The sequence below is a fragment of the Protobothrops mucrosquamatus genome, unplaced genomic scaffold (assembly GCF_001527695.2).
Source record: "Protobothrops mucrosquamatus isolate PMUCROS unplaced genomic scaffold, P.Mucros_1.0 scaffold1331, whole genome shotgun sequence".
NCBI classification, from domain to species: domain Eukaryota; kingdom Metazoa; phylum Chordata; class Lepidosauria; order Squamata; family Viperidae; genus Protobothrops; species Protobothrops mucrosquamatus.
The window spans coordinates 204,580-217,647 of NW_015387529.1; the positions used below are offsets into that span (position 1 = coordinate 204,580).

Below are 13,068 nucleotides of genomic sequence, written 5' to 3' on the forward strand. Positions count from 1 at the left end.
AAACAAAGTTTTTGGAATTTGAAGTGATTTGAATTTGATATACAGGTAGTTCTTGACTTACGACCACAGTTGAGCCCAACATTTCTGTTGCTAAGTGAGACATTTGTTAAGTGAGTTTTGCTCCATTTTATGACTTTTCTTGCCACAGTTATTCAGTGAATCACTGCAGTTGTTAAGTTAGTAACATGGTTGTTAAGTGAATCTGGCTTCTCCATTGACTTTGCTTGTCAGAAGGCTGTCAAAGGTGATCACATGACCCCAGGACACTGCAACCGTCATAAATATGAACCAGTTGCCAAGCATCTGAATTTTGATCACATGACCGTGGGGATGCTGTAATGGTTGTAAGTGTGGAAAATGGTCATAAGTCACTTTTATCAATGCCGTTGTAACTTCTAATGGTCACTAAATGAACTGTTGCAAGTTAAGGACTACCTGTACTCTTGGATACATGTGGATAAAAACATCAAACAAATATGATGTTGAAAATGGTTCATAATATTGAAAGCTACAGAAAAGTTCTTGCAGCCAAAGGTGGAAAAAGCTTATTAAAATATTAGTTTGGAAACAATAAGCATTCAGCTATTGAAAGTATTCTATAGTGTCTAATTTCTTTATAATATACCAGCTCCATTGAAATGTAATACTGTATGTTGTACCTAGTAAACCTGATATTAAATAGGGATAGTAGTGTCACCTAGTGGCCATTTTGAAGCAGGACAATCACCTTCTTAAGATTTGAAACTTCAAAACCATAATGAAGATACTCTGTCAAAAACACTGGGTCATAATAAATCAGCAATAAATTAGGACTGTAAAACCAACAGACAGTTCAATTTTAGCCTAACTAACCATAAATAATTTTAATTTAAATAGTAAATTAAATTGTTATTTTAATTTATTTCATCTAAATTAATGTAATACAAAAACAAGATCCTTTGATGTGATTTGGGTTCTCATTGCACTAAACGATAATGCATGTGGTTTAGATGGAGAAAATAATGAGCCATGAGTTGCTCAAGAACACTTATTGTAATTCATAATTTAGAAATCTCAATGGCTGCACTCACCCAAGTTGCTAAACTACATTATGGCTTAGTGTAGGGTGTAAACACAAGCACTAGTTAACAAATTCTAGATCCTTAGAATGCTTTTGGGAAGGAAATGGCAGATGAAGATTGCTCCATGAAAAGTGGACCCAATGACCAAGGTGAAATGAAGAGCCAGCAAGTAGATCAGTTCTTTGATAATTCCTCTCCAGACAAGGAGAGGACATGAGATCACTCACAAATGAGGCTTCCAAAATCACACACAAACAGGCTCTGGGAAAGAAGTCTTGCTGAGAAGGGGAACTGCTTTGGATAGGCTATGCGAGCCTCTCAACAACAGGAGAAAAATGCCTGAAGGTGTGCATGGCAGACCCTCAGGAGAACAGGGTAGTGGGGGGCAATCACGCTATTTCTCAAGGCTCACTTACTTTGGAGAGATGGCAATTCTAAGTAGCAGTTGATGTACAGGCTTAGTGGGGTGGCTGCTGAAGGCCCTTGGCCTATACTTCAGGCCTAGCCTCAGTGCAACCCCCAAGTACTGCTGTGCAGAGTGGCCTAGATGGAGGGAAGATAGGCAGGGGGGCAGTGGTGGGATTCAAATATGTGAACAACCGGTTCTCTGTGTGGATGCCACTTCCGGAAGTCCATTCTGGGCTTGGGCAACAAAAAGTTAGCTACCGGTTCTGCCGAAGTGGTGTGAACTGGCTGAATCCCACCACTGCAGGTGTGGGAACTTGCAGTGTGTCTGCAGCCGAATTGTATCATGTGACCAAGGGGGTGCTGCAACGGCCGTAACTTTGGGCATGGGTCCTTCACTCCATTCAGCATCACCATAATTTTGAACAGTCATGGAACAAATGGTCATTAAGTGAGGACTACTTGTAACTTATTGTAATGAAGTTGGGAAGTCACTTCTTAATACAATTCTTTTTCGTTTGTTGATATATTATTTTCTTCTTTCCTTTCGATTTATCTGGTTTTTTTTCTTCCTTTCTTGTCTTTTCTGCACCTTCTACTTTTTATTTTATTCTTTCTTTTTTTTCATTTTGTATTAGCTTACACCATGGGTTCTCAATCTTTTCTTCATCATGGATCCCCTTTAAATACTTTTTGTGGCCACAGTCCATGGCCACAGACCCCCAAGACTTAACTCAAGATTTAAATCATAGCATTTCTTCAAGCCTTGGCAGACCCCCTGTGGCAACATTGCGGGTCCCCAGGGGTCCACGGACCACAGATTAAGAACCATTTGCTTACACTATTCTAATAACCATGTTTAATAAGGGTACATTAAAAAAAATTCCAGATGTTTTTGCATTAATGTGCTCACCATTGTTTGAATAATACTGTACAATGCTACATGACATTAAGTAGATAGTGAAAACAATTTATTTAGAAACACTATCGTTTGTTCTCTTCTCTTATTGAAAAAATATACAGATCGACTGGAATTAGCTTCCAGATTGCAAAAATGTAGAAGTTTTCATAACAGACTAGATTTTCAGTATCATCCCATCCAATGAATTTCAACTCAGACATAAATTCCACATAGTTGAGAATAGTTTGATTCTAAGACATGGTTTTACGATAAGAGCTGAAAAGTGTTTTTGATTCATTTCGGAATTGTCTAGGATTCTGTCTTCAACAGTAGCAAATGGATTTCATAGAAATACCAGGCAGAAACAGTCATTTCTTATTAACCTTCTGGTATCTGGTTTAGGACACAGTCTTAAAACAAATCTGTTGTTCTTTGACTATTGGCAATTTACTTTGCAAACCTATAGTGAGTCCTGCATATATCTACTCAGAAGTAAGTCCTAATGAGGTAAATGGGACTTACTCCTAGACAATGCATATACAATCCAGACTCCGATTTAGCAGACATTTGATGGGTTGCAATGTCCCTCTTGCTACCAAAATCCAAATAAACTCTAAATAATCAACGGAATACAAGTCAGTAGTTTTGGCCCATGTGACCTATTGGTAACTTACTGTGGGATATGGATGAGAGCAGAATACAGTATATTTTCGGATGACACCATTTAATTTGATGGGAGGCAGCCAAGATACAAACACAGTAGAAGCTGATGCTGCAGCTGCTTTAACTCCAGCAGGAGGACCTGGAACTATAAGAACAACAGATGTGGCTGTTGAAATAGGAGAAATAATTCAGTGCATATTGTTCAGTGCAAAGTGTAGCAAATCTAATAGGACAGGCATAGCTATCTCAATCATACAAACCATCTCACGACAAATTCTTGCAACAACCAATAAACCAGTATGAAATATTTTAAGCAGCTGAAAAGTAAGATCAAAGCCAATGTTAGGGTGCACTTTTTTGATCAGTCACTGTGACCAAATTGGAGATGGCAAAGCATCTTTCATACTGAATACAACAGCCTTATAAATACTTATTTATGTGATTTATTTACTAATCAAATCTGTATCTTTCCTCCCATTCAGGAAACTCCAAACAATATACATAGTGCTTCCTCCTCCTATTATTCTTCACAACAAGAACAAGCCTGCGAGGTAGGCTGGGCTGAGAGAGATGGATCAACCCAAAGTCACTTTGGGAAAATGGGGCTCCCTTGCATCCCCAAAACCAAGCATCTGTATGTGCTGGAGTGACTGTGAACCATCCAGACCTATAGTGCAGAACCTTCTTTTTCTTCCCACCTGGCTCTCATTCATTTCTAGCCTACCTCGGACAGGAGAAGAGCCAAACAGAATACTGTCAGAATCTGCTTCAATACCTGTCTTGACTTTTAAACATCTACAATAGTGCCAGTGCACGTTCAGGCTTTAAGTTGTTCTTTTGTAAACCTCAGCAGTATGCTGAATGTTTTTCCAACTTAGCTATCTCTTATTGCCTAGAAGGAAATGGAAATTATTTTTGAATGGTTTTCTTAATTTCCATAACCATGGCATTAATTTTAAGAAATGATCAAAGAGTCCTGAAATAATGTAAGGTTTGCCTCTTGAAACTTAAAAATGGTGTTGCTAGTGATGAAATATACTTGCAACAGGAAGACTTTAAGAGAAATTTGCACCATTTGAGAGAGTCTCTAAAAGTCATGGATGCATAAAGCTGTTGGGATCATTCAAAAATAGTTGCACCTTAACTGAAAAGTTCCTTTGTTTTTTAGTGGCTTATGAAACCATGTTCAATGCTCAACAAATATATAAATGTGTGTCTCTGTATGTTTGTTTCTTAGCATATGAAGAAATCGCTCTAGTAAATCATTAACTTTAGTTTCATATCAAACAATGAATAAGACATAGATCCACTATAAACATGATTTTATTATTTTATTTTTCATTAAAATATTAAATGTGTTCCGGGCAAACAGTTCAGTTCTATATCCCTGACTGATTCTTTGGCATTATCTACTTGTGCTGAAGAAAATTCCCATTTATCTTGAATCCAAATAGTAGGCTATAATATTTTGAAGAAAAATCTGGATTCTTTCTTGGAGAGAAAAGGTTGGATATGTGGCTGCAATGGTATTTTTTAGCATCACATCACCTACTGACCACAAGAGGCAGAAGGCTATAGATAGAGATTTAACTCTCTGTCCACTCTCTGTGTATCAGTTTCTCTGCCCTTTGTCTATGACACAGCTAATCTCAAGGCCATTTCCTTTTGCCTTTATTCAAAGGCACACATCAAGGAACTCCTATTATTTGACTCACCTCCTGATGAGAGTAGTTACCCAGATGCTAGACTTGCCTATCACTATCCCTTAGTTCAGGCATGTCAAACTTGTGACATCACGTGACGTTGCACGATGTATTGTGACTTTCCCCCCCATTGCCCGCAATGGGGTAGGCGCGGTTTCGGCGTGATGCATTCAGCTCCTTTCTATTACAGTTGCAAACCTGCTTCATTCCTACTTGCTTGAATTAGATTCTTGCTCATATACATGCACAAAGGAGTGCTCATATACATGCACAAAGGCTCTTCCCTGAACAGAATCAGGAAGCAATAAGCCAACTACACAAGACACCTTCTCCCCAGAATTGTTTCTCCTAGACATTGTTTGGTATGTGTATAACATAATTTTTAATGGATAAACATTCTCGAAGGCAATTTACAAAGATCATATTAAACAAAATATAAACGAGACTGAAAACTAAACACAGCAGTGAAAACAGGCACATCTCTGCTTGGCACCAGAAACATATTTATCTAGAGCACATAACCCTTTATCGAGAAAAGATCCCTTACAAATTCTGCAGCTAAAGCAGCAATTTTCCTCAGTGCTACTCTTCTCAACTGCAAGGAAACTATGGGGAAGAGATTATGTAAGTGTCCAAGCAACACTTTTGTTTGCCTGAGTCAGAGCAGCAGATTTGTATATTGCATTCTCTTTTGGAGAATCCCTCAATCCTCAGAGATAGCTCTTCAGGCAGTGACTTGGGAGACCGAAACAAAGGGGAAAAACTTAATGACAGTTGGGGCCCCCGGCCTACATGGGTGGAAGCATATTCCACCAAGAAGGAATAGTTACCATGATAAATGCAGTCTCCAGATTCCACCTAAAGCACATTGAGCATTTTTAAATATAGTTGGAAATGGAAGGGGAGCTAATGTGGTATGTAGATATGAATTTATGAGATATTGCAAACATTGTCAAATCTCAATGAAAAACTAAATACTGTGGCTACATTTTGCCCTGTGAAGTCTTAGTCTCTCTGTCTCTCTAAAACACACATACACACACATTTTCAGGGGAAGCTGATCCATGTTAGGGAATCAAATCAGGAAACGTCATATTGTTAAGTTACAGGATCAAGGATATAAGTTAGAAGCAGAATATAATTGTTCTTTGTCTTAGATAAAGTGGAATCAATATTTAAAAGAGCCCCTAAAGATTAACTAGAAGGGGAGGGGACAGAATAGAAAGAAAGACCTAGATGTAGGAGGTGACAAAATGAGTATGGCCAAAACAGTATAAAATCCAGAAATGAAATCAAATATGGCAGGCAATGAGCTACCATTCTAAACCGTGCAGGATAGCATCCATTGTTTCCTAGAGTGAGAATAGTTCTATCCATTGATGCTCATTGTCCATAAGTAGCTACCTCAGTGAAGTCAGAAGAGCTTCTACTGCATACTGGTATTTTTGGTGGGACTCTCTGAAATATATGCAGATAATATACTAAGACAAAAGTGTGTAATGTGCTAAGAGTATACACACACACACACACACATCAAATTTAGGTTCTCATTTTCAGAGGACACATAGATATAGTATATATAAATAGAATGTTGAACCATGTTTCATCAAATAGGAAGAAAAAAAGGTTTATTTAGTCCAAATTAGTACTATTTTCTAGACTATTTTGCAACAGCTATGGATCTAGCTGAATGGATCTGTCTATTAAGGGACACAGATTCATTGTTTTAATTAAGGTTTTTTTACAATGTATTATTTCTAATGAATGCAATAACTCAGCTCCCATGCTGTCACATACAACAGCCTGTGGAAATGCAATTTAAGCCCAGAGGATGGAGAGAAAATGACTGTGTTTAAATTTTAATGATCAGTGAAATAAATCCTTAGATGAAAAAATAATTCTATAAATAACTCCATAAATAAATAATTCTATTTATAGTTGAAAAGAAACCCTAGCAAATGGATTAAATGAATATAAAAAATAACATATTTTTTGTTGCAACATTCACTATACTGTAAATGGAAACTATTTTTCCCTGACTTCAACAAAGAATGAGCAAAAACACAAATCTTAAAAATATTCTTTTTATTGTTATTGCAGTCAAAACTTAATTTTATATAAACAGCCATGGTTAATTATGTTTTTTAAAAGACGCGAGTGAAAATGATAAGAAACGCAAACACATACTGTATTGCTACTGTTCCTTACCTTCTGAATTTGTATTTATTGCATAAAAATACAGATTATATTTACTGTATCTTTTTGCCATTTTATGAGGAAAAGAATCTATGTGCCCAAAACACAGGAACTCCAGAGGCAATGCCCATTGAATGTTATTGTAATTCATTCAAATCACATCTAAGTTCAGAACATCATAAGAAGATTTATTTCCAAACTTTCATAACAAATTAGCCCTTAAGATTAAGATAGAATGTGCCATAAACAAAAGTCACAAATTAGTAGTTTATAATGAGCTAGGGGCATTTCTCTCTCTATTTTTATGGCAACATCCAACATCCTGGGTTGTTGATCATGGGGAGAGGTGATGATAAACTGTGATAGACTGCTCTACCCTCACCTAAAGATATATTTCAGAGCAGGCCATAGAGAAATATCTATGTCTCAATGAGTATTGTCACAGTCATCATTTTGTATAATATTTCACTGAAGAGATAAGTGACAGCTTGAGCAAAATCTAACAGTAGTGTTCCATTTCTACTAGGGATATTTTGGGTCTTACCATCCTCCTTTGTCCGTGTGAAAATCTGTTCACTCCTGACCCCATCTCCAGCTCGTGTGAATGCCAGCACCTGGATGCTATAGTTGGTGTATTTTTCCAAACCATCAAGTTCTAACGATGGCTGTACCGTAGTGACATTTTTAATTTCTCCCAGCTCTATAGAACCAAAAATTAATTTGGGTTAGTGACAGTAGCATTTTTCTCCCAATAAGTGGTAGTTATATTGCTATGAGAATAGGCAAGTAAAACTTGTAACCAGCATAGGGATCAAGTTTATTATGTTTATTAAATGAACATATTAAATTTCCATGCTGTGCATTTAATCAAAGATCTGCAAATATCTTGTGGATAAAAAATAAACATGTCAAATACTTTGAAACTACTAATGTGCCATTTTTTATCCACTGTTTATTGTTTAAAGTACACTATTAAGACATTGGGATTAGAAAATGATGGGAATTCATTATTTTATGTTATTAATTCTTGAAAATATGCTAAAAATCAAAATATATAGTGTGCATTTAGAAAAATGGTTACAAAGATCCTTTTTGTTGTAAGGCAGATAGACATATTCCTATGTACATGTACAAAATGGATCTTGGTTTCTTTTATAGGAAACCAAACATTTTTTGATTTAAAATGGATCCAATATGCTGAACAAAATGTGTATTGCAGTCTAAGTCAAAAATTCCATTTTTAATAAGTATCATAACCAACAAGAGATGACTCTATCAACAACTGCTAAAAGAGGATACTTGTTGCTTTTCATCACTAGCAAGTTGCACTTAACACTGCTAATCAAGGATTTATTAGATAAAGGCTGGGTAGCATACAAAATATCAGAGACACTTCTAGTACTTTACTGTTTTGAATTTTCCTCCAAATTTCAGAATGTGCAGAAATGGAACTGTATGTTAAGAATTCTTAACTATTCTGTTCCCCATTTCAAAATTATCAGTCCCTATATACATAGGCATGTTTTAAGATACTGCAAAAATGCAATCATGATATCATTGTATGTATACAATATAGCTGTATTAAGATTTTTAGCAGTGGCATTTTGCCAATCCATAGAAGTACATGCCTGCAATGGTAAAATGCTACACAAAAATATCTTGACATATAATATAATATACTTTTGTTTGGGAATGAGAGTGCACATTTATAGTGGCAAATGAATAATACTGTACATGAAATCATTTTCAGTTCCTAAAAGATTCAATGATTAGTAAAAACAAAGGACAAGCCGACTCTGCAATAGAAATGGGGGAAAAAAAATTCATCCTGGAAAGCATTACATGCAACCAGGAAAATACTGATCTTGAGGAGTAAGGCTACTTACCTCCATCCAAAAGATTAGCCCAGTATATGACCCTAAATCCCTGTAGAATTCCATTGAGGGAATCTTTGGCCAGCGTGGACCAGGTGATAGAGATGGTTTCTGGTGATGTAGCAATGGCTTGGACATTCTCCGGAGGGGAACTAGGAACTGAAATTTGACAGTAATAGATTTTGACTATGAATGCTATAAAAATAGTATGCACAAATTGACTTTGACATTTCTTCAATAAGCCTTTTAGGAGAGAGTGATAAGATTATTTTTAGAATACTCTTGTAACATAGTGTAGATAAGTTGGAAATAGTACACTCTGTAAGTCTTGTTACCTTAAATTCCATGGATTAGGGTAGGTTAGAAATATGTATAAAAAAATAAAATAATATAGCATGGAAGAAAGTTAATCCAGTTATGTTCAGAAGTGTAGCTCAAAATTTAGATGACCTTCTAAGATGTAATCACTAAGAAATGCTATTTTCTTGTTGACATTTTTTTTTCTACGTACAGAGTGGATAATTTTGGAAAGCCAGTTTCCCAACTAGAGTTCTTTAATGTTTCAAGAATATTTCAATAACTACTTCACAAATTGGTCAAGGCACAGAAAATAAAATATAACTAATATATTAACTATTAATATAAACTAGACTTTCAGTTTACTGTAACAGCAAACAAAAAGAGCTCAAAACTATCAGAAACAATGTCTGTACTCAAAAGCACAGGACTTTTTATCACTAAAAGCTAATGAATAAAATTCACGAGAAGTTGGTGTGGTTTTTTTTCTCTTTTTTTCAGAGTCAGCAGTAGGGAATTCCTGCTACGTATACATACATAAATATTGTATACATATATAATCTCTCAGCTGGAACAAAGCCAAGACCTGTAAATCTTTGCAACTAAAATAATCTCTTTGACAAGATGCTGAACTCTAAACAGTAGTGATAGACAGACTGTCAAGAATCTCTCTTAACCGTGTTAGATTGATTTGCAAACACAAAGAATATAGCATTAGGTAAGGTTCTTTAAAGATATTTAAACAAGCACTAAAATATAAACATTATTCACACACTCACATGTGTCTCTATAAGAATATATATGAGAATTTATTTCAGATGATATTTCTTGGTAATTATTTTAAGAGTGCACTAATCACATAAACATTTGAGAATCTCCATCACAAGAGTCCTAATAGTATATTTTTCCACATTTTTCTTTGCTGATGGAATATAGCCACAAGAGGGCTCTCTTCTGCAGCTCTGAAAAACTTGATCTCAATAATCTTAGAATACATATGCATATGTGTGCCTTTTCCAAATAGTGTTTTTCAGTTGAGTTCCTCTTCCATAATTCTCAACCACTTAGAGCATACTTTTTGTCTTTCTCAAGAAATGTCAGTTCTTATTAAAATGCACCTTTTCTTGCTTTGCCTTGGACCTCAGCAAGGCAAGATACTAGAAATTCCATAGTACATACATTGTCCCTCTCTTTCACAAATATTAGATTTACCGGTAATAGATGAGGAAATATAAATACTGTAGATTCTTTGCTTTGTTCCTTTGTGTTGACACTTTCCCTGTCTTTATTCTACGTAGGATGCAAGTAATCCTACAGGCAAGTAATTATTTTCTCCTATGGCCAAATAACACTTGAAGCTGAAGAAATCTAACTCAGGATTTTGTTCCTCCATGTCCTCTTTTGCAGTCTGACTGCAAAAAACGAGCCATTCATTTGCTGATTTTAGCTTGATGGGCATCTGGTAAAAATCAGCAATTCCCAGGATTCTTTGTATAGCAGGATGTTGACTATGCTCAGATTCCTTCTATTTTCCACGTGGAATGAAGCAAAGAAAAAAAAAGTGCTTCAAATTTAAGAATCCATTCAAGGAGTACAGCATAATTAGGCCACAACATTTGATATTGCATTCAATAAAATGTTAAATTAAAAATTACTGTTTTTTCACAGATATTCAAAAGCAAATTATCCCTAGGGAGCAATTTAGGAAGAGAGAGAAATAGCACCCCAAAAGTGTGGGACAGAGATCTAACTACCCAAAATGACTCTCATTATCAGATTGCCCAATAACTACTGCCAGATTATAGCACGTACACTGATGCTTAAATGTGATCCTATTTTCTAAAAATATAAAATAACATATAAATTCTGTGCATCCTCAATATAAAAAAAATGTTTTCAAGTTTAGTACCTACCATCCTCAAGAGTAGTAGTGATAATTTCTTGAGAAGATGGTCCTATTCCAGCTCGATTACATGCCTGCACAACCATGCCATATTGTGTGAATTTTTTAAGGTTATCTAAGGTATAAATTTCACTGTCTCCAGTAGTATCAATACTGATGATGTTGAACTGGAAATTGCCTCCTGCGCTGTATTCCCGATAACCAATCTGATAACCACGAATAACTCCATTTTGCAAATGCTTCTTTGGCGCCTAAAGAAGTCAGATGTTGTATACACTTTCAACATAATAAAACATTACCGTAATATGTTAAATGCTCAGAAAAATTTCCTTTCCCAAAGTCCATAGTACTAAAGCAGACTGAGCTGAACTCAAGGTTTATGACGAAATTAAATATAAGTTGAATTAAAAATGTAACAACAGCATTTCTGAAGATATTTCCCTCCTCATAACTGAAGCAATCATTACAGTGAAACTTTAATTTTTAAAACTGTAATTTTCTATAATGCTTGCAATAATCTACCCTGAGTAAATGTCCAAATTTAAGTTTTATTGTAAACTTTCTTTTATAAATAGAAATTCTTCTGTCACTGAATTAGAGCACTCAACTCCCTAATGTTAATAGTAGAAGGCATTTTCCCCCTGATAATAAAGTGTTAGATACTATCTTATTTGTGAAAATATTAATTCTATTTTCCTAATGTGGATTCTAATTTCAGGGAAATTTTGTCATGATGATGATAAAAATTAATTATTTTTTCCCCTGAATCAAGTGCATTTTTTACTGAAAAAAAAATTAGAGCAAAGTTGCATTTTCTAATGTTAGAACAATTACTATTACTATGAATCTTATAAATTTTTTTCATTCATTTGAAACATTTTTCAATAAATAAATTTGCAAATATTTATAAAATTAACCAAAATATTTAGATTAAATTTTAATTTAAATTTCTTTGGGTGAAACATGACACATTTGGATTACTTGGATATATCTATGTTGTTTTCTTTGCAACAATTTGGAAGTGGTTGCTATTATTTTCTTCCAGGATGTCTTTCAACTTCCTGGACCAGCATATACTTCCAGGATATCATTGTGACCTCCATTCCACATACTAACCAGGTATGATGCTGCTTAGCCATAGTAGACAACACAGGTGTTTAGCTATGTCAGTGCTTCATGTGAATGATGTGATTTGGAGCAGTAATGGTTGCATGAGATATTGCAGATACAACTACAAAATTTTAGTTACTCATAAATTCAACATCATGCCTTAAAAGGTAGTGGATAGCAAAGCAGAAGCTAAATATTATTAAAGTCTATTGTTTATTTTTTATAAATTGCCAATAATTATAGTGAACCTTTCTTCCTTGAAATATGACGGAAATCTGAGATCCTTGACCTAGACAAACACAATAACTTTCCACGTGAATTTGTTGTCTTAGATAAAAGGCAATTCTTTTCAATTTCCTTTGTTTCTATTCTTATTTTCCATAGGCACAAGAAGTATTACAAAATCATGTTATGTTTTTTTATACTAAATAATTTTCAGTTAATACAACACTGAAGTTTATTTATGGATGTTGTAATTTGAACAGATTCTATCAGGACAACAGCAAGATGATCCCAGTATATTTATCAATGGGTTCTTTATTAATTCTGGGATATTTTTTTTAAAAAGAAGAATATTGCAATTATACTACTCTTTCCATTTTTATTGGTGTATCATGGCAGGAGGACATTGATTAGCAAATATATTAATTCAATGTTAAGAGTCTTAAGTAACTACCCAGTCCTCCAATATATAACAAATACTGGTAGGATAATGTTTTAAAATCTTAATTAGAGCTGTTCAGGTGTTTTTACATGCAGCTTTTAATTTAATCCAGTACCTTTTCTGTAGAAAATAAGCTTGGTTAAAGACTATACTACAGGTTATGGTATTCTTGAGTCCAGTATACTTGGATAGATTTTATCATTTAAGTAGGGCAGTCACTACTTAAATATTAAGTATTAAATATTGCACATTTCCCTGTCTATTGAGCTGCTCATTTCTACCCATATACAT

The 13,068-nt window shown here is 34.8% G+C and overlaps 1 protein-coding gene across 1 annotated transcript in view; it reads right to left on the bottom strand.

Moving 5' to 3' along the window:
• DSCAM (DS cell adhesion molecule) overlaps nucleotides 1-13,068 on the bottom strand; it is a gene marked incomplete at its 5' end in the record, with an annotated part of 259,601 nt that overhangs the window by 62,837 nt on the left and 183,696 nt on the right. The window contains 4 exons of the mRNA XM_029285138.1: nucleotides 3,042-3,175; nucleotides 7,474-7,629; nucleotides 8,816-8,962; nucleotides 11,014-11,254. Coding sequence (XP_029140971.1) covers nucleotides 3,042-3,175; nucleotides 7,474-7,629; nucleotides 8,816-8,962; nucleotides 11,014-11,254 — 678 coding nt within the window. The remainder of the gene's footprint in view (nucleotides 1-3,041; nucleotides 3,176-7,473; nucleotides 7,630-8,815; nucleotides 8,963-11,013; nucleotides 11,255-13,068) is intronic.